This window comes from Urocitellus parryii, chromosome 10 (genome assembly GCF_045843805.1).
Source record: "Urocitellus parryii isolate mUroPar1 chromosome 10, mUroPar1.hap1, whole genome shotgun sequence".
NCBI classification, from domain to species: domain Eukaryota; kingdom Metazoa; phylum Chordata; class Mammalia; order Rodentia; family Sciuridae; genus Urocitellus; species Urocitellus parryii.
The window spans coordinates 22192693-22216170 of NC_135540.1; the positions used below are offsets into that span (position 1 = coordinate 22192693).

At 37.5% G+C, this 23478-nt stretch overlaps 1 protein-coding gene across 1 annotated transcript in view; it reads right to left on the reverse strand.

Moving 5' to 3' along the window:
* Prmt9 (protein arginine methyltransferase 9) overlaps positions 1 to 3894 on the reverse strand; it is a 50780-nt gene extending 46886 nt beyond the window's left edge. The window contains exons 1-2 of the mRNA XM_026392711.2: positions 3544 to 3894; positions 192 to 340 (exon numbers count right to left, since the gene is read on the reverse strand). Coding sequence (XP_026248496.1) covers positions 192 to 340; positions 3544 to 3732 — 338 coding nt within the window. The 5' untranslated portion in view covers positions 3733 to 3894. The remainder of the gene's footprint in view (positions 1 to 191; positions 341 to 3543) is intronic.
* Between the last annotated feature and the right edge of the window lie 19584 nt (positions 3895 to 23478).

Sequence of the window (23478 nt, forward strand, 5' to 3'; positions counted from 1 at the left end):
CCATTCTATACCTGCTATTCTCATATTCTTTTAAGTTCTCTTGTTATTAGCTAATCCCTCATTACTTCAATCCCCTATAATGGTTAATTCTTTACATTAAGCTTCCCCTATTCAAATTACTATATAATTGATCTCTGATTCAGACAGATACAGAATAATTCTTAACTAGAAATACAGAAATCATTACAAACCTGAAGAGATGTTCCCCCATACTATTGCAAATTACTTCATCATCAGGAAAGAGTTCCAAGGCCTGCTCATAGCAACCAAGTAAGTCTTGTGTTCGACTGAGTGCATCAAGCTCTTCAGCCCATTTCAAGAGCGTATACTGAAAAGTTTCCTTTAGAAACAAAGAAAAAAAGGTAGTCAATAGAGATGAAAGAATACAGAATACTGAAGATTCCAGAGACTGGAACTTACTATTAAACAATCATTTTAAGTTTCATTTAACTGTAGTAAGTACTGCTTACAAACACATACACAAATGAAGGAATTTTACCACCTACATGGCAATTATATACAGAACTAGACAATTTGGCCACTCTGTATATTCCTTCCATTCTTAGCTGCCATATCACTCTACTATTTCTCTTCTTCCTCCTTTTTTGTGGGCACTTGAGTTTGACTTTGTCCTTAGCCCTCTTGTCTTATCCATCCCCAATGCATTAATTATCACCTATGTGTTAATGGTGCTACACTTCCATCTCCAATTAAAACTCTCTCCTCGGGGCTGGAGATGTGGCTCAGCGGTAGCGCGCTCGCCTGGCATGCATGCGACCGACCCGAGTTCGATCCTCAGCACCACATACAAACAAAGATGTGTCCGCCGAGAACTAAAAAATAAATGTTAAAAATTCTCTCTCTCTCTCTCCTCTCTCACTCTCTCTTTAAAAAAAAAAAAAAAAAAAAAAAAAAACCTCTCTCCTCTAGTCATCAGACTCATAAATATAGCTTCCTGCTAATCATCTCAACTAGACAGGCACTTAATTCCCATACTTCTCAAATTTAATTTAATTCAAATATTCCACAGCAATCAGTGTGCAAAGAACTGGGGCCAAACCACAATGAAAACAACATAAATCTTGTCCCTATGCTGAGGCCCTATAGAGAAATTCACAAATAATTTTGAAAAATTTCAAAAAAGTTCTAAACTGGATCCACCACATTCTTCAGAGGATCTTCAGAGGATTTAAGGTTTGGGTACCAATCAGCATCAACACACAAAGTCGCCACCTTTTAATGTTATTTCAACTCCACATGTGATGTTTCATATTCAGCCAATCCTCACTCAATATCTTTAAATCTGTCCCCTCTTCTAAAATACCACTGTTATAACCTAATTTGTTTCTTATAATCACCTGTGAGACTACAGCAATCGCCTCCTCACTGTCACCCTAGCTCCATTCTCATCTCTCTCAAACCAATTTCCACATGGTAACACTGTGAAGATGCTGGATGTGGTGGCAGACACCTGTAACTCCAACAACTCAGCAGGAAGATCACAAATTCAAGGCCAGCCTCAGCAACTTAGGATGGCCCTGAACAACTTAATAAAACCAATAAACAAATAAAAAGGGCTGGGGATAGTTTGGTGGTAAAGTACCCCTGGGTTCAATCCCAAACACACACAAAAAAAGGCAACTCTGCAAAGAGAGTACACTTCTGACATTCCATGATATTTTAAAACAAAAATTTCACATACTTTATACAGAAGAGCTGATATTTGAAGTTGAACATGAGTGGAAATTACTACACAGACAATGATAAGAAAGGAGACTCAGTTGTGAGGGAAACACAGAAATTATATGAAATGATCAGAGGCTCTACAGATAAGTAGCTTGGTGCAGCCTGAGTGTGGGTATGGGAAACGGAGAGAGTGGCAGGAAATGAAATTTCTGCAAATGAAACTTTTGCTAAGAAATATGAACTTGATAGCCAGGTATGTAATATCAGTACTTTGGGAAGCTGAGACAACACACTAAGCAACTTAGCAAGTCCCTGTTTCAAAATAAAAAATAAAAAGGGTTGGGTGGTTAAGTCCCTCTGGGCTCAATCCCTAGAACTATATATATATAAATTTTTTAAGAAATTTTATACAGGGCTGGGATTGTGGCTCAATGGCAGAGCACTTGCCTAGGATGTGAGGCACTGGGTTCGATCCTCGGCACCACATAAAAATAAAATAAAGGTTTCGTGTCCGCCTACAATTAAAAAATAAATGTTTAAAAAAAATTTATACACAAACACAAACTTCGTTCTGAAGGAAACAGAACCAGTTACTGAACCTCAATGAATTACAGGTATTGCAATACAAATTTCACATATACTTTCTTTCTTTCTTTTTTTTTTTTTTTTTTGTACCAGAGATTGAATTCATGGGCACTCAACCACTGAGGCACACCTCCAGTTTTGTATTTTATTTAGAGGTCTCACTGTGTTGCATAGCACCTTACTTTTGCTGAGGCTGGGGTGATCAGCCTCAGCAAAAGTAAGATCCTCCTAACTCAGCCTCCTAAACTACTGGGATTATAGACATGTGCCACAGCACTGGTCCATATACCCTTTAAAGACAGATATTGTCCCTGTTTACAGAAGAAAGTAAAAAACAAAGAACTGAGGAAAGAGCACTTGGGTTGATTTATTACCCTAAAGACACCTACACAAAGGGGTAAACTATCATCTCCTTCTGAAGAAGCCAGTTGCTCCTGAAATTTACACTAAGATAATTTGTGTCAACTATGAAAGTCTAGATGCTACTGACATCTAGTGGGCAGAGAACAAGGAACCTGCTAAAATATTCTACCCATGCACTGGATAGCCCCTCAAAGAAGTTTTTCCATTCAAAATATCAACAAGGTTGAGGATGAGAAACCCTAAGTTAAATTAAATTAAGCCAACTAGCTTGCAACTGAACACTGACTATGAAATTTAAGTTGAATCATTTTTCAAAATGTGGATTCTAAAACCATTTGGGAAAAAAAACAACAGTATTTCAACAGAGTAACTGTTGCAAATAATAATTGAAACTAAAAGATGCATCATCAAACAATGATTATTCCAGGTTAATTGTACACTTTATTCGACTACAGAGACCCACAAAAATGCAAAGGCTCCACGACAGGGGCATGAGGGAGCACATCACCTAAGGCCTCATTTGGGATCTGAGGGCTGTGGGAACTTCAAGTGAAATGAACGTTTTGAAACAAAGAAGTGACATCGTTTTTTACTTTTGTAACAAAAAGCTGGCCGTGTTGAGACCGACTACAGGAAGGAACCCAGTAGAGAGTCCACTGCAACAATCTGCAGGTGGATTCTTGAACCAGGGTATAAAGGACAAAACAGTAAAAGCCGATAGGATTCTGGACATAATTTTGAAGGTGGAGCCGACAGGATTTTCTGCTGGCAGATCATGAATGTAAATAAAATTAAGGCTGCAAGGATGAATAATAAATACTAATAGCAACTACCAGGTACCCAGGACCCTTCACCTGCCTGCCGTTTTTTGTTTTTAACTTTTTTAGAAGAACGGAGAAGAGACCTCACCTTCACGTCGTCTTTCAGCTCCGGCGCCAGGCTGAGCACCAGGAGGTAGTGGGCATAAGCAGTGCCGAAGTCCTGGGCACTCAGACAATGCTCAGCGCTCTGCAAGGACCGCGACACCAACTCGTCCCGGCCGGCAGCCCCGGAGCCATTCCCGGCGCCCCGGCGAGGCCTGGACCTCGAGTTCGGCATGACGGAGTCACCGCTTGTACGACCGCAGAGAAGATGACTTGGCAAAGAGAAACAGAAAACTCTCTCGACGCCAAGCTTTCACGTGACTACAGCTGGACAACAACTACAGAAAAGTTACTCCGGCGCAGCAGGTGAACTCGCCCACCCCCGTCCAGGCGGAAGCTCCGCCCTCTAACGGCCGGGCCGGAAGCGCGTGCGACGCGCACCGGGCAACAACAGACGCAGACCGGCGGCGCGCGCAATGAGGACGTCAGCGCGCACGACGTGGGTACGTCATCATCTGCCCTGCCCTCTAGGGGAAAAGCGCGGCGTGGCTTGTGCGCTTGTGCTTGCGTGGATATTTGCAGTTTTCCGCGCGCTAGGCTTTTTCTTCCCCCCACCCCAGCCGTAAGGAAAGTTGTCTGTTGCCTCCTTTTTTTCTTGCCCCAAATCTCACAGTCGCCAAGACTGGGAAGAACCCGGAGATAAAAGCGCCTTGCGTGTGGCAGAGAAAGTACCTTCACAGACATTGTTTTAAATCACTCTCACAAAACCCTGAGAGGCGGCCTTTTGGATTACCCTCGTCTTAGAGAAGGAAAAGGTGACGCAAACTAAGTGGCATAGGTATGGCTTAAATCCAAGATTTCTGACCACCTGTTGTTATATTAATAGAGTTTACTTTGAGTGTGGCCGCTAAGGGATGAATTCTAAGCTTAAAGAGGGGAGGCATAGGATTTACAACTGAAAAAGTCATTTTTGTCCCCGCTTCCAAATATGTTCATGGTGAATATCTTAACAAGAAACGAAAAACAGAGCATTTTTGCATATCAAACAAACTTTGGGGGTTCCTTTAATTCTCAAAGATCTATCCTTTGAATGCCTTGTATCCTGTCTTCTGATCTGCTTTTCTAACCCACTCTTCCTTCTGAGCGCCGGCCCATGTGAATCCTAATCAGTTCTTCAGAATCCAGTTCAGGACACGGTGACCTACTCCCTATACACAAAGATCCTTCAAGGCAGAAACTAGTCCTAACTGCTTCTGTAAACTTCTCACCCAGCAAAGTATGACACAAAGTAAGGACTTTGAAGTTTCTTAAATGTAATGGGAAGTACAAAAGCCGCCCCCCACGACCGTCCCCACGCCCCGTTTTACATGTAAACGTTCCCAGCTACTCAAGTTATTTCTTTTCCATTCTTAATTACTGCTTTCTGCCCTAAACAATTTAGGACTTAACCCTATGGTATTTCCCTAACAAGACTGAAACACCTAAGGCTAAGGCCTTTTTATACCAAGTAGGATTCAATAGAACATGAAAAGGTAAATAGATATAATTTTTTAAATTATATCTTGGTCCTTTCAAGTTCATCCAGTAACACAAATTCTTTAAGACTTATTATGTGCAGAAAGGCCTAATAAAGCTACTTTTCTTTCTTTAGTCATAAGATTGTTAGGACCACCAAATGAGATAAATATATAAAAGTAGCTTAGGGGTGCTGGGGATGTGGTGCTTTTGCCTAGCAAGCATGATACCCTGGGTTCAATCCCCAGCACTACCAAAAAAAAAAAAAAAAAGATTACATATGAAAGACACCCCGTTAATGAAAGACCCCCGTTTCCCTGTCCAAGGAGAATCACACGAAACACTGGCTGCAAAAGCACGAGGTGGTTTATTGGGACACAGGCGCCTGCGGGTGTCCAGCAGAACCTCAGCCGGAGCTTTGGTGAACTGGCACACCGGGCTTGGGGATACAGAGATTTTTATAGGGTTTGGGACAGGTTTCCCGAGTGCGGGAAGCAACAGGTTTCTTATTGGTTTGTTTAAATCTAGCATATAGGCCACCTAGGGGGTACAGGTCTGCATTCCAAAAACCACAGGTCTGCATTCTATTCTTTCTGTTCCTGCTTATCTGTTCCGGTTTATTCATTCATGCCTCAGGATGAGGGTGCTCTGTTCTTCAACCGGTTGTCCGGAAAGCATGCCTGGCGCCTGAACCTGTTTATGGCCTGCCTGATATCTTGGTTTCATATCTTGGCCTTAGGTAACTGGCCTAACTGGGCTAGGGTCTTTCACATATATATATATAGAAAGAGAGAGAGAAAGAGAGATAGATGATACAAAAGTACAATTAATGTTTTTCATGTTAATATTATCTAGAATCATTTTTAATTATCTGGATTGTTAAAATATTATGTTACTGACACCTGTAGGTAAGCATCTGAACAGAAGTGTATGCAATCCATGTCTTTTTAAAAGCCAAATGTAATTGACTGATACTGCTTTCTAGAAAGCAAAGGAAGACTTTCCAAGTCTTTTTTCCAGAGAAGGGGGGGGAGGAGTAATCATTTATACTTTATCATTCTACTCACCATGAGTCCCTACTTCAACTGAATTACTTTAATTTACAAATTTTCTTCTACTCAAGGACAACTTCTTCCAGGAGGGCAGGGTTTCTTTGTTTGGTTTAGTTTGGGGGTCTGTTTGGTTCATTGAGATAACCCAAGTACCTAAAATACTTAGACAACTTGAAGCTTAAAGGGAAACAAATTTTTACTAAGTCAATGTAGGTTAAGAGATGAAGGAGGGACTTGGAAGGAAGTGGAGTGAGGGCAGATCAGAAATGAAAGAAGCCAACTTCAGTTGTTTCATTGTTTGTACAATCACTTATAGTAGCAACCTGTGGGCAGTGATTACTGCCAAAGAGGTATGAGAAAGCTTCCTGCACCTTATGAAATACTTCACATAACTTTGTGAGCTGCCAAGTCTCACAAAGATTATTTTTAAATATTATTTTTAGTTGTAGATGAACACAATATCTTTATTTTTTTCTTATTTTTATATGGTGCTGAGGATCGAACCCAGTGCTTCACACATGTGAGGCAAGCATTCTACCACTCAGCTACAGCTACTGGGGTCCAAGAAAAGATATTATTAAGCTAAATAGAGAAAGCACAATTATTTGCATTTCTTTGTAAAATAGTGCTTAAAGACACTCTCTACATAGAGTAGGCCCTTTGTAAAAATGGAACTGAAAAAACGCAGAACATTGGGTCACCTTAACAAACTGGGATAGAAAATATATTTGACTACTCTTTTTTTTTCATATTACTATAGTCCTAATTTAGACTGAGAATTATTTGATTGTTCCATCTTTATTTCAAATTAATTGTGTTTATTGTCATTGCCTTTTAGTCTTTTTAGAAGAGCCCTCTGTTCCATAACAAAGAACTCAAAAATATGATGCAAAACAAATATACAGTGTACCTTCTTTTTGATCCTTAAAGAGTTCTTTAAAAATATTGAAGGCATCACTTCTTTGTTTACAATAGCTTTTTCTCCACCCCCACACCAGTAAGCAAACTCTCTATTTGCCTGAACATTTATATATGCATTTTTACCCTTTCTTAAGATTCTAAGAAAAACCTCACTGGTGTAGAAAACCTCTGCTGACATGGGGGCTTGTTTAATTGTGACCTTCTTTCGCCTTATTCTGGACGGTTTGTCAACAAGCCATGCATGCCAAACAAGGAAGGCAAACCAGCTGAAGGTTTCTCAGTCAATGTTCCAATGTGCAAAAGTTGAAAGTTAGTGGAGTTTTTTAAAAAGCTCATAGAAAATTTATTGAGAAAGAATCAGCTTTCTTAGACACAAAATATTCTGTATGAATATAGAGACTCATGTGGTTTTTTAAAATTTTTTGTAGTTTTAGATGGAAAGAATGCCTTTATTTTATTTGTTTATTTTTATGTGGTGCTGAGGATTGAACCCAGTGCCTCGAGCATGCTAGGCAAGTGCTCTGCTGCTGAGCTACAGCCCCACCCTGAGAGTAGTCATATCCTTTTGTGTGATCTGGTTTGTTTTATTTTTATTTTGTAGCCTTGTTCTCAACTCTTCATTTTAGGATATTTAAAGAGATTTTAAACAGTATCAGTGTCATCATCCCTAGAGATGCTGCACTGAGGTCTGGGCATGAGTATTTTCAGAAACTCTTCCTGGGTAATTTTAATGTCCATGCTGTGGTTGGGGAGGATGCAAGCAGGTTTGGATTAGAGCTTGTTAGGATAGTGGAGATATGTAGGGATGTGATATATGACATAGATCAATGTAGGGGGTAGAAGTATAGTTTGTTTATGGCTTAAAAAGAATTATGAAGATTCTTTCTCCCGAATTCTTTTGAATTGAAGCAATTGCTATGTGATGAGAAATAGAATGTTCACCATATCAAATTACTTGTTGCAGAGAAAATTTTATAATTAGAACAACAAACCCTGACCAAGTGAGCACTGAAAGTGCACTGATGCTTCCAGTGTGGTGGTGCAGGCCTGTGATCCCAGCAGCTCAGGAAGCTGAAACAGGAGGATCGCAAGTTCAAAGCCAGTCTCAATAATTTAGTGAGGCCCTAAGCAACTCAGTGAGACCCTGTTTATAAATAAAATACAAAAAAAGGGCTGGGGATGTGGCTCAGTGATGGAGTGCCCTGGGTTCATTCCCCAGGACCAAAAAAAAAAGCATACTGTTGCATTTTTAGTGCTAAGTATTCCTAGCTTATTAAATATGTTTAATTGAACTACAATTAGGATTTTTGTGGCTTTATAATAGCCCTTTTCTAATTGCTCTATGGCGTCACCTGAAGAGCTTAATTCAAGAGAATTTTAACAAAGAAAGTATTTACAGAGGTAAGAAAGGTAAGGAAGGGATTTATCAAAGTTTGTGAGGTACCAAAAAAACAGTACATGTCTGTTGGCCTTATTAGGGATTAAAAGAATTATTACACATACATGCGTAGAACAAACTAAGCTAATAATTAAAAGCTATTAGCATTCCTAGTCCCATAGAAGCAAAAAGAGGGCACCTGACTGTTGGTATAGCTAGTAGTAAAGCACTTCTCTAGCTTACACAAGGCCTAGTTTGATCCTCAACAGAGCAAGAAAAGATGGGGGGAGATATATTACCAGAACACAGAAAGAAAAATAGCCATGGAAGAAGGGCCACCTGAAGTATGGCCAGTACCATGTAGAATTCACTGATCTTTTCCTCCCTCTGCTCTATAATCTCTTTTTTATTCCTTCATTAGCAGAACCCAATCTGAAGTCAGTCAATAAGGAACTTGTCTGAAATAGTCTATAAAAGTCAACCTCCCTTGAGGGCACAGAGCAAGGCAAAGAAGAATAGGCAGCCAGAGCTCCAAACCTCAGTGTTTGTGTCCTGACAAAGGAAAATTTAGAGTCAGACACAAAAACACACAAGGGGTTTTTATTATAAGTGAAAGTAAAGTAAGGCTTAAGTGAAGAACACTGGCGAGAGAAGGAGGAGGGGGATGCTTCTTCCATCAGTGAATGGCAAAGAATGTCTATATAGATATAGATATAAATAGATAGATATCTTCCAAATTTATTTCTGTTTCTTGATTTCCAGGAGAACTGGGGTCTACCTTCTGCAGTCTTCACCAATTAGATGTTTAACTCCTCCTTTATCTCAGGTGGGAGAGTTTTGACCCTGGTAGGGCTTTTTGGAACTGTCATAGCACCATCTCATTCAGGGGATTTTATCTACAAGTCAGTCATATATTAATACAGATCAATGCCAGGGTTAATGACCAGGCAAACTATCTTAAAGCACCTGCACTATTAAGGAAATTTCCCTTCTGAAATACATTGAGAAACCTGTAACCATAAATTCTAACTTTACAATGCCCCAGTAGACCTTGTCAGAAGTTAGCCCCATTGATCTTTCCTTCTTGACATATTTCATAATTAGCTCCCTTTGTTTCCACCTATTTGTTCTCAGAGTTAGTACACCTGTTGTTTTTCTGCAAGTTACTTGTTTATTCATTAGCCTTAAAAACAATTAAAAAAAAAAACATGACCCTTCTCTGTTATTAGTTTGCATTCCACTGTTCATTCCTAACTACTGCCTAACACTTCTTAGAACAATCTTATCCAAAGCCAGTCATAAGGGAACTTGTCAGAGATAATCTGTAGAGGTCCACTTCCCTTCAGGACATAGAGCAGGGCAAAGAAGAGTGGAAAATGCTTATATGGGGCAAATAAAAAACAACCCACATAACTACCAAGTTTTACCTTTCTTACTTATTAAATCTTTTAAATATGCCCATTCCTATCAATCCTTCTTACTGTTGCTTTTATTCAGATTCTGTTCATCTTTCACCTCATCTGTTATAGTGACCTTTTCATAATCAATCTTTAGTCTTTTACCCTTTAAATACATTTTCCATGCTGCAGGTAGAATGGCCTAAAATGCAAGTCTTATATTCAGTGGCTCTCCACCACCTGTAACTGTGTATTATAACCTTTTTATTCTTAGTTATTTGTGTGGAGAATTTCCTAAATCCAAATTAAAGATTAATTAAATATACAATTGTTGCTTTTTAGAAAAGGGGAAGGAAGAGTCATGTTCAATTTTTAGGTTAGACACAGAAGTCGTTTAGACTAGAATGTATTATTTTAGTAAATAAAGTTCATATGAGGTTCCTTAATGACCAAAACATACAAGAATTCTTAGGTCTAGTGTCCTTCCTCTATGAAATAAAATAGTTGAGCCAAATAATTGACCCTCAGAAGGAAAGGAACTGATGAGGATGAGGACACAGCCTCAATTTTTGTAGCAGTCTTGGAGGAATGACACCATCAGGGTGCACGCTTTCTCATCTAATAGCAGAGATAAGACACACTGATTTTTTTTTAACAGAGGGGAAATATGAAGCACAGTGAAAAGGCCTCTTTTTTTTTTTTTTTTAGAGAGAGAGAGAGAGAGAATTTTTTTAATATTTATTTTTTAGTTTTCGGTGGACACAACATCCTTATTTTATTTTTATGTGGTGCTGAGGATCGAACCCAGCGCCCCGTACATGCCAGGAAAGCGCACTACCACTTGAGCCACATCCCCAGCCCCAACACTGATTTTTTTAAAAAACACATTGATTTTTAATAGTCTGTGTCCTAGTCACAGCCTAGGATTACTGGGATTGATTGGCCTTTTTCAAATTTTGCATTAAAGGAATCTCCTGAAATCTATTTTAGAAGATACTATAGCTCATCAATTAGAAGATCAAATACTGAGGCTGGGGATGTAGCTCAGTGGTAGAGCACTTGCTTAACATACGTGAGGCCCTGGGTTTAATCTCCTGCACCAAAAGAAGAATAAAGAGGAAGAGGAGGAGGAGAGAATCAAATACTGTATCAAGACTGTCTGAATTTGAATCCTAGCCCTGCTGTTTACTATGTAAGGCCAAGAGACAGGAATTTTGAAAAGCGAAGTTATTTGACCTTTGTAGCTAAATTTCCTCATCCATAAAATGAGAATCACACAGTACATCTCTTGGCCTTATTAGGGATTAAATGAGTTACTATACATCCATACTTAAACACACTAGGCTTTCAATGAGTGTTAGTTGTTTTCTTTTTCAGTTTTTGTATTGGTTCATTATAATTATACATAATAGTGTAATTCTTTGTTACATTTTTGTATATGCATTAAAACAAGTTGCTGTCATTGTTGTAATTGTCATTCCTATATCATGGTTCTTTAAGGAGCTAGACTTCCACCAAAGAGAAGCCAATATCAGCTGCCAGTCACAAAATTTATAGACAATGCTTGGCTCTTGAGACCCACAACTGGTCGAAAAGAACACAAGTACTTCCTTGTTACTGGATTAAGAATGAGTGCTTAATTTGGTTTTCTCCCACAGTTGGCTTAAGGAAAGGGAATAGATATAGTGGTTTTCATGGTAAAATGGACCTTAAAGGATTGATCTTGGACTGTGTGACAAGCCCTTGTGACCTGCAGAAGACTAATTTTTGTGCACAATGCAGATTGGATATGAACCACACAGATAGAGGCCTGCAAAAATACTAACTCATCTTGTGTTTTGTCTTTTGAGCAGGATACACTTAATTGTTCAGGCCTCACCTCATTCTTTTTGTTTTGTTTTGTCTTTGGTACTGGGGCTTAATCCCAGGAAACTTTACCCAGTCTTTTTTTATTTTTTGAGAGGGGTCTTGCTAAGTTGCTGAATCTGGCCTTGAACTTGCCCCCTGCCTCAGGCTCCCAAGCTGCTGGGATTTCAGGTGTGTACCACCGTGCCAGCTATTCCTCATGCTATCAAAGGCAAAGATAACCTTTTCATTTGCATGACTTTCATAAGCATCAAACACCTTTAGGTAAGGAGATTATTATTCTGATGGTGTGATGAAGGTAAACTGAGCTCCTTCAGTTGAAGTAGGTGTCAGAAACCATAATGCTCATTGACCTCTCTCTTCCCCCACCCTCTGAAGGATCACTATTTATTAGGCCCATTCTAGAATATTAAGCCTAAGTTACTTAATTAAATTCAGGCTGCATGGTTTGGCTCATGCCTTAAAAACATTTTCTAATTCACTGCTTCCATCCACACTATACTAAGGCAGAGCTCTCAGTTTGCTCTACTCATTCTGTCACATCCTTACTCAGTTTAACACTCTCTACCCACAGAAAAGCTTCTCTGAATTCCTAATGTAGGCAAAGCATTTCTTGTCCAGTTTGACATAGTCCTCTGGGCATAGCTGCTGTTATATTTTGGATATGAAATGTTCCCTGAAAGCTCATGGCTAGGGGCTGGAGTTGTGGCTTAGCAGTTGAGCCCTCGCCTAGCACACAAGAGGTGCTGGGTTTGATCCTCAGCACCACATGAAAATAAAAAAATAAAGATATTGTGTCTAACTACAACTAAATATATATATATATATATATATATATATATATATATATATATATATATATAGCTCATGGCTAGATTATGAGAGCTATATCCTAATTAGTAGATTAATCCATTTCATGGATAAATAATTTGAAAGGACTACCACACTGTGTGATAACTATGGATAGGTAAAGTAGGCTGGAGAAAGTATCACTGGGGATATGCTTTGGGGGTTTATATCCTGTTCCCGGCACCTCATCCTCTTTCTGCTTCATGGTAGCCATGAGCTGAACAGCTTTTCTTTGCCATGTCTTTCCACCATAACGTTCTGCCTCATCCCAGGCCCAGAGCAACGGGGAAGGCTGACTATGGACTGAACCTCTGAAACCATAAGCCCCAATTAAACTCTTTTTCTTCCAAAGTTGTTTCTGTTAGGTATTTTGTCACAGTGAAGAAAAGCTAACACAAATGGCATCCTAATGTTTGGCTATTACATTGAAATGATCCATTTTTTCTGTCTTCCTAAAAAGCAAGTTTATCTTTTTTTAAAAAAATTTTTTTATTGGTTGTTCACAACATTACAAAGCTCTTGACATATCATATTTCATACATTAGATTGAAGTGGGTAAAGCAAGTTTATCTTGTTCATCTTTTATCAAAGTAGCAACTAGAATGAAGGAAGTTATTATATATCCAATGACAAACTGAGATGAAAGAGGCTGAAAGAGCAAAATTTGAAATATACAAAAAAAAAAAAAACCCAGTATTTACAATTACTTGATAGGAGTAACAGGGACATAAGGAAAAGGGAGAAATTGAAGGTAGTGCCAAAACTTCTGGCATGAGCAGCCAGGTGTGTAAACAGAATACCAAGTACAGGGGTTGGAGTAGGAGGGATGATTTGATGATAGAGGTGTTTGGTTAAGTAACTGAGACGTCAGTAGATTTTAAGTGAAGACTTCCAGTGGGAAGGTGACAATATATGTACAGCTTGTGGGCAAGATTGGGTCTAAAAACAGATATTGGGAGGTTTTAAGATGTAGGAAAGAGTACAGAGGGAGGAAGCACACAAACCAAAATGCAAAATGAGGAAAGAGCCACAAAGCCTCCTCTTTAACTGGTAGTGGAGGAAGGTAAGATACTAGGTAAGATGGCTCTGTGTATAGAAGTGAGAAGTTCTAAGAAATGGTTTACAAATGAGTTGCCAGTAAAGACCAGGGTCTCTGATATCCAGTCAGAACAACACCATATAAAATAAGTAAATATAAAAAATGTGAATGAATTATGTTTTTCTCAATATATTGTCAGAATTATTTTGTGACTTAATGAAAGTGGGAGTTGCAAAGTTAGAATTTTTTGGTGTTTCTCCAGGGCAGTCAGTGCTCTCGTATTAATATATGGTGCTATTATATAAGCACTATATTTGCTAGTATATAATTTTTAATTATATACCATAAAATGTAACAATATAGTATAAGACATTAGAAATCATATATTGACTGCATTTGATATACTAAAAAACTGGAAGTTTTTTGGTTCCATATATTTAAGGAAGCCTATGCCCAATTATTAGCTGATGACCAAGGTAAGGTACAAGGACTTCAGGGACCACCCCACAATGAAGAATAGATGATAGAATTAGTTTTAAAAAGTCACTAAATAAATGATATGTACAATAGCAGCAGTAACACATCTTAGGGAAGAGGAAGAAGCTGGTTTCCAGAGTTAACACAATATAATATTCTAAATGACCAGTTTTCAACCAAAAAAAAAAAAGGTAAGGCATTTTTATAGCCCATAAACAGAAAAAAATAAATTAATATAAACTGTGCCTGAGAAATTAAAGACATTGGGCTTTCTACAAAAAGATTTTAAATCAGCTCTTTTAAATATGATCAATGAGCTAAAGGAAATAATGTCTAAAGAACCAAAGGTAGATATAAGAACAATGTCTTACCATTGAGAATACTAAAGGGATTAAAATATGAAAAATAACCAAATTTACATTTTGGAATTGAAAAGTATAATAAATGAAAAATTTTCTGGACTCAATTAAATTGAGCAGACAAAAGAATAAATTAGAAAATTCAAAGATCGGTTAATTAAGATTACTCAGTCTGATAAAGAGAAAGAACAAAGAAACTAACCAACATAAACAGGGCCTCAGAGATCTGAGGGACCCTCAAGCATATCAATACCAATAATGGAAATTCCAGAAGAGGAAAATAAATATTGGAATTTATAATGCCTGAAAACTTTCTAAATTTGATTTTTTTAACAGTACTGAGGATTGAAGGATTGAACCCAGAAGCACTCTACCATTAAGCTACATTCCCAATCATTTTTATATTTCACTTTGAGAAAGTTCTCCCTAAGTTGTTGAGGCTGGCCTTCAACTTGCTACTCTCCTGCCTCAGCTCCCAAGTCATTAGAACTACCAGTGTGTGCATCTGCACCCCACTCAAATTAGATTTTTAAAAGAATTAATTAGCACATCCAAATTCAACAAACTCCAAATAATATGATTCAAAGAGACCAACACGCTGACTTAGTGGTAGAGTGCTTACCCAACATGTGTGAGGCACTGGATTCAATCCTCAGTACCACATAAAAATAAATAAATAATATAAATCTATTGTGTTCATCTAATATTAAAAATATTTTTTTAAAGAAACCAAAGAGTCTGACACCAACACACATCATCATCAAACTATGCAAAACTAAAGAAGAAGAAAGATTCTGGAAAGCAGCAAGGGAATAGAAAATCATCAGTTACAAAGAATACTTAAAAAGATTAACAAATGATTGCTCACTAGAGACCACAGAAGCCTGAGGGTAGGGGATAACATATAAAATGCTGAAAGAACAACACTGTTAACAAAGAATCCTCAGAACCACAAAAAAATGAATAAATTCATGAATAAATAAATTTTGAAAATTCTATATCTGGCAAAGTATTTGTTAAAATGTAAACATTCATTCACAGAAAAGCAAAAACTAAGAGTTTGTCTCTGGCAGATCTGGCCTACAACATTTGCTAAAGGGAATTCTTCATGCTAGACAATAAATGAACTCCACATGAAGAAACAAAAACACTCATAAGTACAAAAACAAATGTAAATATAAGAGCCAATATTATTATACTTTTGGTTTGTGAGTCTTCTTTTTCTTTACCTGATTTAAAAGCCAATTTAGGGGGCCGATTCAAGACAGCAGATCATAGGAAGTCTGTATTCCTAGTTGCTCCATGGCTCAGGATTCAAGCAACAGGAGTACAACTTCTCTGAAAGGTGGGTGAAAGAAGAAAGAAGAATTTGACTAAAACTCAATACTGGATAGTCAGAGTGTCTTAGAGACTTAGAAATTTGAGTACATTAAACAAAGAAGAAGGTATTTTGGAGCCGAGCTGGTAGTGGCAGTGGCAGTGGTAGTAGTCCTGGTTCACCACAAAGGGGAGAGACACTATGGACAGATTTGTTACATGACACAGTCTTGCTGGGCACAAATAACCGAGCTGCCACAAAGCCTTGTAGGTTCAAACAGCAACTCTTTATTCCCCAACTCTCACTGGCACTGCACGCACACTACTCAGGAACACACAACTTCCACCGGCTCCGCACACCCACTCTCCCCGAACCCCCACGAGAACTGCACGGGAACTCTAAAGGGCTGTGGCTCTCAACATCTCCCCCCTTCTGTTAAATTAAACAATGAGCATGTGGCTTAGGGACCATGCCTGTCTTAGGTTGTCCAAATCTACATATGGTTCTTACCCGTCATCGGAAGAGCTGACCTCAAGGCTTAGTACCTCTCCATTGCTGAGGCTTGCTTTGAACTCACTATCCTCCTGTCTCAACCTCCTGAGCCGCTGGGATTGCAGGCATGTGCCACCACTCCTGGCTAATAATATTGAATGTAAATGGTCTCAACTCTCCAATGAAAAAGTATAGGCAGGCATAATGGATTAAAAAACAAGACCCAATTATATATTGTTTGTGAGAGTCATGCCTTACTGGCAAAGACAGTCACAGGCTGAAAGTGAAAGGATGGAAATTGATATACCATGTGATTGGAGCATGAAAACAAGCAGGAGTAGCCACTCTCATACCTGCCAAAGCAGACATCAAACCAAAATTAATCAGAAAAAAACTAAGAAAGTCGTTTCATGCTGATAAAAGGAACAATCCAACAAGAAAATATAACAATAATAAATATGCCAAAATGTGGATGTGACTAATTATATAAAAGAGACATTATTTAAATTGAAGCCTCAGACCCCAGTACAACAATACTGGTTGATTTCAATGTACCTCTCTCACCCTTAGGTAGGTAGGTCATCCAGACATAAACTCCTTAAAGACTCTTTGGACCTGAAAAATATTATAAATGAAATGGACTTAAAAGACAGCTATAGAATATTTCATCTAATGAGAGCTGAAAAGACTTTTTTCTCAGCATTTCATGGAATTTTTTCAAAAGAGATCTTATTTTAGGCCAGAAAACAACTCTTAGCAAATACAAAAAAATTGATATAATTTCTAGCATCAGATCATAATGTAATGAAATCAGAAATCAACACAAGAAGACACTACAGAAATCATATAAACATATGGATATTGAAAAGTACACTTTTGAATAATGAGTGGGTGATAGAATTCAAGGGAGGGGCTGGGGCTGTAGCTTAGTGACAGAGCACTTGCCTGCCATGTGTGAGGCACTGGGTTCAATCCTTAGCACCACGTATAAATGAACAAATAAAAATAAAGGCATTCTGTCCATCTACAACTACAAAAAAATTTTTAAAAATAATTCAAGGGAGAAATTAAAAAATTCTTAGACTCAAGTGAGAACAGTGATACAACATACCAGAACCTTTGGGGCATTATGAATACAGTTCTAAAAGGAAATTTTATAGCTATGGGTTCCCACATAAGAAAGATCCCAAATAAACAAGCTAATGATACATCTCAAGGCCCTTGAAAAATAACAAACCAATGCCAAAACCAGTTGAAGGAAGGAATTAATTAAGATCAGAAACAAAAATCAAACTTGAGAATAGTACAAAGGATCAATGAAACAAAGAGTTGGTTCTTTGGATAGATAAATAAGATTGATAAGTCCTTAGCCAAACTAACAAAAAGAAAAAGAGAAAACCCAAATTAATAAAATTAAGAGATGAAACAGGAGAAATCAGCACAGACATCACAGAAATCCAGCAGATTATTAGAGACTATTTGGAAAATTTATATTCCAATAAGTTGGAAAATCTAGAAGAAATGGATACATTTTTAGACTATTGTCTGCTGAAACTGAATCAAGAGGACATGGAAGATCTTAAAAGACTCATAACTCATTGAGATAAAACTGATAATAAAAAGCCTTCCAGTAGGGCTGGGGTTTTGGCTCAGTGTTAGAGCACTTGCCTAGCATATGTGAGGCACTGGGTTCAATTCTCAGCACCAAATATAAATAAACAAATAAAATAAAGGTCCTCAACAACTAAAAAATACCATTGAAAAAAAAGCCTTCCGATAAAAGAAAACCCAGGACCAGATGGATTCTCAGCTGAATTCTACCAAACCATGAAGTAGAAAGGGATGGAACCCTTACAAATTCATTCTATGAAGACAGCATTACACTCATACCAAAACCAGATAAGGACACAACAAGAAAAGAAAACTACAGACCAATATCCCTGATGAAGTTAGATACAAAAATACTTAATAAAATATTAGTAAATCATGTCCTACAACATATTAAGATGATTGTACACCAGGACCAAGTTTGTTTTAGTCTAGAGATGGCAGGATGGTTTAACATATGCAAATCAATAAATTCATTACATAAATAGAATTAAGGACAAAAATCACTTAGTCATTTCAGTAGATTCAGAGAAGACCTTCAACAAAAACCACCACCCATTCACGATAAAAACACTAAATAAATTAAGGATAGAAGGAACCTACCTGAACATCATAAGGCTATATATGAAAAACCCAAAGCTAACCTTATAGTAAATGAGGAAAAACTGAAAGCATTTCCTTTAAAAGCTAGAAAAAGACAAGGATGTCCACTCTCATAACTCCTGCTTAATTGTAGTGCTAGAAATTTTAGCCAGAGCAATATGGCAAGAGAAGGAAGTAAAAGGGGTAAAAATAGGAAACAATAAAGTCAAACTGTCACTATTTGTAGATGATAGAGTCCTATACATATATCTAAGAAATTCTACCAAAAGACTGCTGGGATTACAGGCGTGCACCACCACACCCAGCAAGCCAAAGCAATTCTAAGCAAAAAAGTAATGCTGGAACTGGGTGCAGTGGCACACACCTGTAATCCAAATGGCTCTGCAGGCTGAGGCGGGAAAATTGAAAGTTCAAAGCCAACCTCAGCAAAGGTGAGATGCTAAGCAACTCAGTGATACCCTATCTCTAAGAAAAATACAAAATAAGGCTGGAGATCTGGCTCAGTGGTTGAGTGCCCCTGAGTTCAATCCCTGATACCAAAAAAGAACTACCAAAAAAACAAAAGTAATGCTGAGACATCACAATACTTGACTTTAAATTATACTATTAAGCTATAGTAACAAAAATGCATGGTACTGGCATAAAAACAGACACATAAGCCAATGGTACAGAATAAATACACAGAGACAAATCCACACATCTACAGCCTTCTGAACCTTGATAAAGGTACTAAAAACGTATGTTGAAGAAAAGACAAGCTTTTTAACAACTGGTGCTGGGAAAACTGGTTATTCATATGTGGAATAATGAAACTAGTCCCATATTTCTTCTCCTACACAAAAATCAACTCAAAGTAAATCAAAGACCTATAAATCAAATAAGTTTTTCAATAGGACTCATAAAGCTCAGGAAATAATTCCAAGAGTTAATGAATGGAATGGCATCAAATTAGAAAGCTTTTGCACATTAATGGAAACAATTAGGAATGTGTAGGGAGAACTTCCAGAATGGGAGAAATATATTAGCTACCCTTCTGGCAGAGTATTAATAATTAGAATGTATAAAGGACTCAAGATCCTTACACCAAAAAATCAAATGACCCAATAAATAAATAGGCAAATGAATTAAACAGACACTATTCAAAATAAGAAATAAAAATGGCCAACAAATATATGAAAAAATGTTCATTAGCAATTAAGTAAATGTAAATCAAAACTACATTGAGATTTCATCTCACACCAGTCAGAATGGTAGTCACCAAGAATAGAAATATAGTAAATGCTGGAGAGGGTGTGGAGAAAAAGGAACATTTTTACACTGTTGGAGGGATTATAAATTAGCACAACCACTATGAAAATCATTATGTTGATTCCTCAAAAAACTAGGCCTGGAACCACTGTATGACCTGCTATGCCACCCCTTGGTATTTATCCTAAGGTATTAAAGTCATCAAACTACAGTGATACATGCATACCCATGCTTATAGCAGCACAATTCCCAATATCCAAACTATGGAACCAGCCTAGATGTCCACCAATGGATGAATGGATAGAGAAAATGTGGTGTATATTTACAATAGAGTTTTACTCAGCCATAAAGAAAAACAAAATGTCATTTTCAGGAAAATGAATGGAACTAGAGACCATTATGTTAAGCAAAATAAGTCTCTAACTTAGAAGGTCAAGGGTCATATCTTTTCTCTCATGTGGAGGCTAGAGAGGAAAAAGGAAAAGAGAGTTGTGGGCAGATCTCACAAAAAGTAAAGAGAGGTCAGTAGAGGAAAGGGACCAAGGGCTGGGAGGTGGGATGGGAACCGGGAAATGCTGGGGAATGATATTGGCCAAATTATGTTGTCATATTGTGCATGTATGAATATGAAACAACAAATTCCATCATTATGTACAACTATAATGCACTGATAAGAAAATGTGAAAAAAGATAAGACAATCAAGGGCTGATGATGTAGCTTAGTGATAAAATCATTGCCTTCCATGTGCCAGGTCCTAGAGTCAATCTCCAGACTCTCAAAATACATAGTAAATAAATACATAAATGACAACTGAATATAGCACTAATTGTAAATCTAAGTTGATGGACACACGATATATAAAGATGTATGTTGAGAGCTGCCTTGGATGCAAATGCCCTAAAGACCTGAAACACCGGATTGTGACCAATTATTGGCTTCAGTCTGGCACGGTAGTGCCAGGTAGCAGTAACTTGGTGTTACCACGCTCAGGTAATGAGGCGTGGCTCCAGGTACAGGCATCACCCATTGGGGTTGATTTACACTCACCTATTCCTTTGTAATCCTACCCCTTGCCTCATTTGAATGGCTTCTTCCCAATAAAAGGGTTCAGTATGCTCCTTGCTCTCTTTCTTGCCTGCCTTGCCCCCCTTGTAGGAGTGCAGCTGAGGAGCCGTCACTGAAACCAAAGAAAAGGTACTTCCTGTGTCTGTCTTATTTATTGTCCAAATTCACTTGGACTGACCCTGACTAGTTTAGTCATGAGAAGCGACAGATGTAATTTGTGGCAATTGCAACACAAAGTTGGGGAAAGGAATGGCAATATATATGACCAAACTTTCCAAATCTAAGTTCTTTCATGATAAAAGCATACAAAAAAAAAAACTAGAATAGAAAAGAACCTTCTCAATAAGATAAAGAGCATGCCAGTGACTTACTGGGAGGCATGAAAAAAATCAGAGATAACATATTTAATGATGAAAGATTGGAAGCTTTCCTACTAAGATGAAGAACAAAGACAAGGATGTCCACTCTCACTAGTTCTAGTCAACATTAAGCTGAATGTAGTTAAAATATTGCCTCATACCATATGCAAAAATTAATTAAAAATGGGTCAGGAAACTAAATACAATAACTAAAACATTAAAGCTTGCAGAAGGAAACACAGGAGTCAACCATCATGACCTTGGATTTTGCAATTTTTAACATAGATTTTATTTTTTAAAGTAGTTTCAGGTTCAGAGAAAAATTGAGCAGAAGACACAGAGAATTCCCATATGCCTCCTGACTTCCTGCCATATACAACCTGCCCCCATATCAACATTCCACATCAGAATGGCACATCTGTTACAACCAATGAACCTACATGGACTCATCATTGTTTTATAAATAAGTTTTTTTTTTTAATTCGGGTGTGATGAGGTCAACTGATCAAGAAATGAGAGGCATGTCATTCCAGGAAGGGTCACACAATGAAGCACCACAGACCATGTGTTATTTACCTGCTAAAGTATATAGTTTCTTTTGGGAACAACAAAAATGTCTGGAAAAGATCATAGTGATGCTTGCACTACACAGTGAATATACTAAACCTAATTAAAGTATGCTTTAAATGGTGATTTTAGAAAGTGTTATAAAGGAGGAAATTTTATATATCTCAATTTTAGAAAGTGTTATACAGGAGGAAAATGACCTGAAAGAAGTTATAATTAACATATGATAAACTTGAGAAAATTTAACACTTTATTCAATTCAGTTATTCATTTTGTCTTCCTCTAAAAATTGTACTAGATATTCATTTAAATGGAAGATCAAGTAGATAGATATTCACGAAGATGGTAGAACTTGAGTTGGGTCTAGAAGGATGGCTATATTTGGATTAGGCCAACATGAAGAGAAAACAGTTTATTCCAGAAGGGACCAACACAAGCAGAAGCAAACAGGTGAGAATGGATTCTGAAAAGAGTAGAGGACCCTGCCTCCAAGGTAAGCTATTTAATTAAGCAGTAGCAAATAGAATTGAGAGTCTAAATTGGACCACATCATAGCAAACTGGAGAATAATGAAGGGCAGACTCTCTTGACTCTGAAGACAATAACAAGATATTATATGTATATATGTACATATATATGCATTGTATTTTATTCTTGCAGTGTTGAGGATGGAACCAAGGGCCTCGTATGTGCTGGGCAAACTCCTACTACTAAGCTATCCTCTTCAGTTCCCATTTGTTTTTTGTTTCTTTGAAGAAAAAGAATCCACACTTATGGAAAGCTGTAAAACTAGTTTGACATCAGTTGCAAGATAAATTGTAGAAGAATGTAAGCACAAGGTAACTCAAAGTTCAAGTAAGAAAACAGCCCTGAAGTAGAAGTAAGTGAGATCTAACAGGGCTTTCATTTTCAAAGATAGAAAGAAGGGGGCTGGGGTTGTGGCTAGGCGCGCTAGCCTAGTGTGTGTGAGGCACTGGGTTCGATTTTCAGCACCACATAAAAGTAAAGACATTGTGTCCACCTAAAACTAAAATATTTTTTTAAAAGATAGAAAGGTGATAAAGTAAAGAACTAAATGAAAACAAAACATTAAGTAGTTAGGAAAATTGAGAGAATAAAAATAGAGACTGTGGAAAGATGACAACTTTCAGAGAAGTGAAAATACTGAGATAATCATAGGAAATCAAATCTCAGTTAAATATTAGGACCAAAGATATAGAATTGGCAATCTTTAGTACAGAGTTGATAAGTGAAGAAATAAATGACTTTTTCCCTCAAAATGAATTAATAATTCTGTCAAATAATTTTTAATAACCTGTATATATTCTCCAATGTCCTAAATAAAGAAAGAAGGAACATATAGGGAACTTCGGGAAACTTATGAATTGCCCTGAGCTTCACTTTCCATTTTGGTAAAAGCAGGGTTGATAAAAGGACCTGCCTTATAGGATGGTTGGGAGGATTTCATGAGCTACTACATGTAGACACTTGGAACAGTGTCTGATGTATTCAGAGCTAAGTATCTATTGCTTACAATTGTCACTTGCAATAACATAAAGCATCCATGACGCTTCCTGGTGTACTGGAATAAACATAGCGTCAGAAGAGTTGGTTTCAAGTCCCTGTTCTACATTTTTTAGCTCTGACCATTTGATGAATAATAGCAAGAAAAAGAATGCTTGGTTTGAATCCCACATCTACCACTTATTAGCAACCAGACCTTAGACAGAATTTTGAAGCTTAGTTTCTTCATCAGAAAAGTGTATATAATAAATCCGATTGTGAGACTAGAAGTACCATATATAAAGCACCTGGCACGTATTAAGTGACTATTCTTTTAGTGTTTTTGTTTCCTATTGGGTTTCCT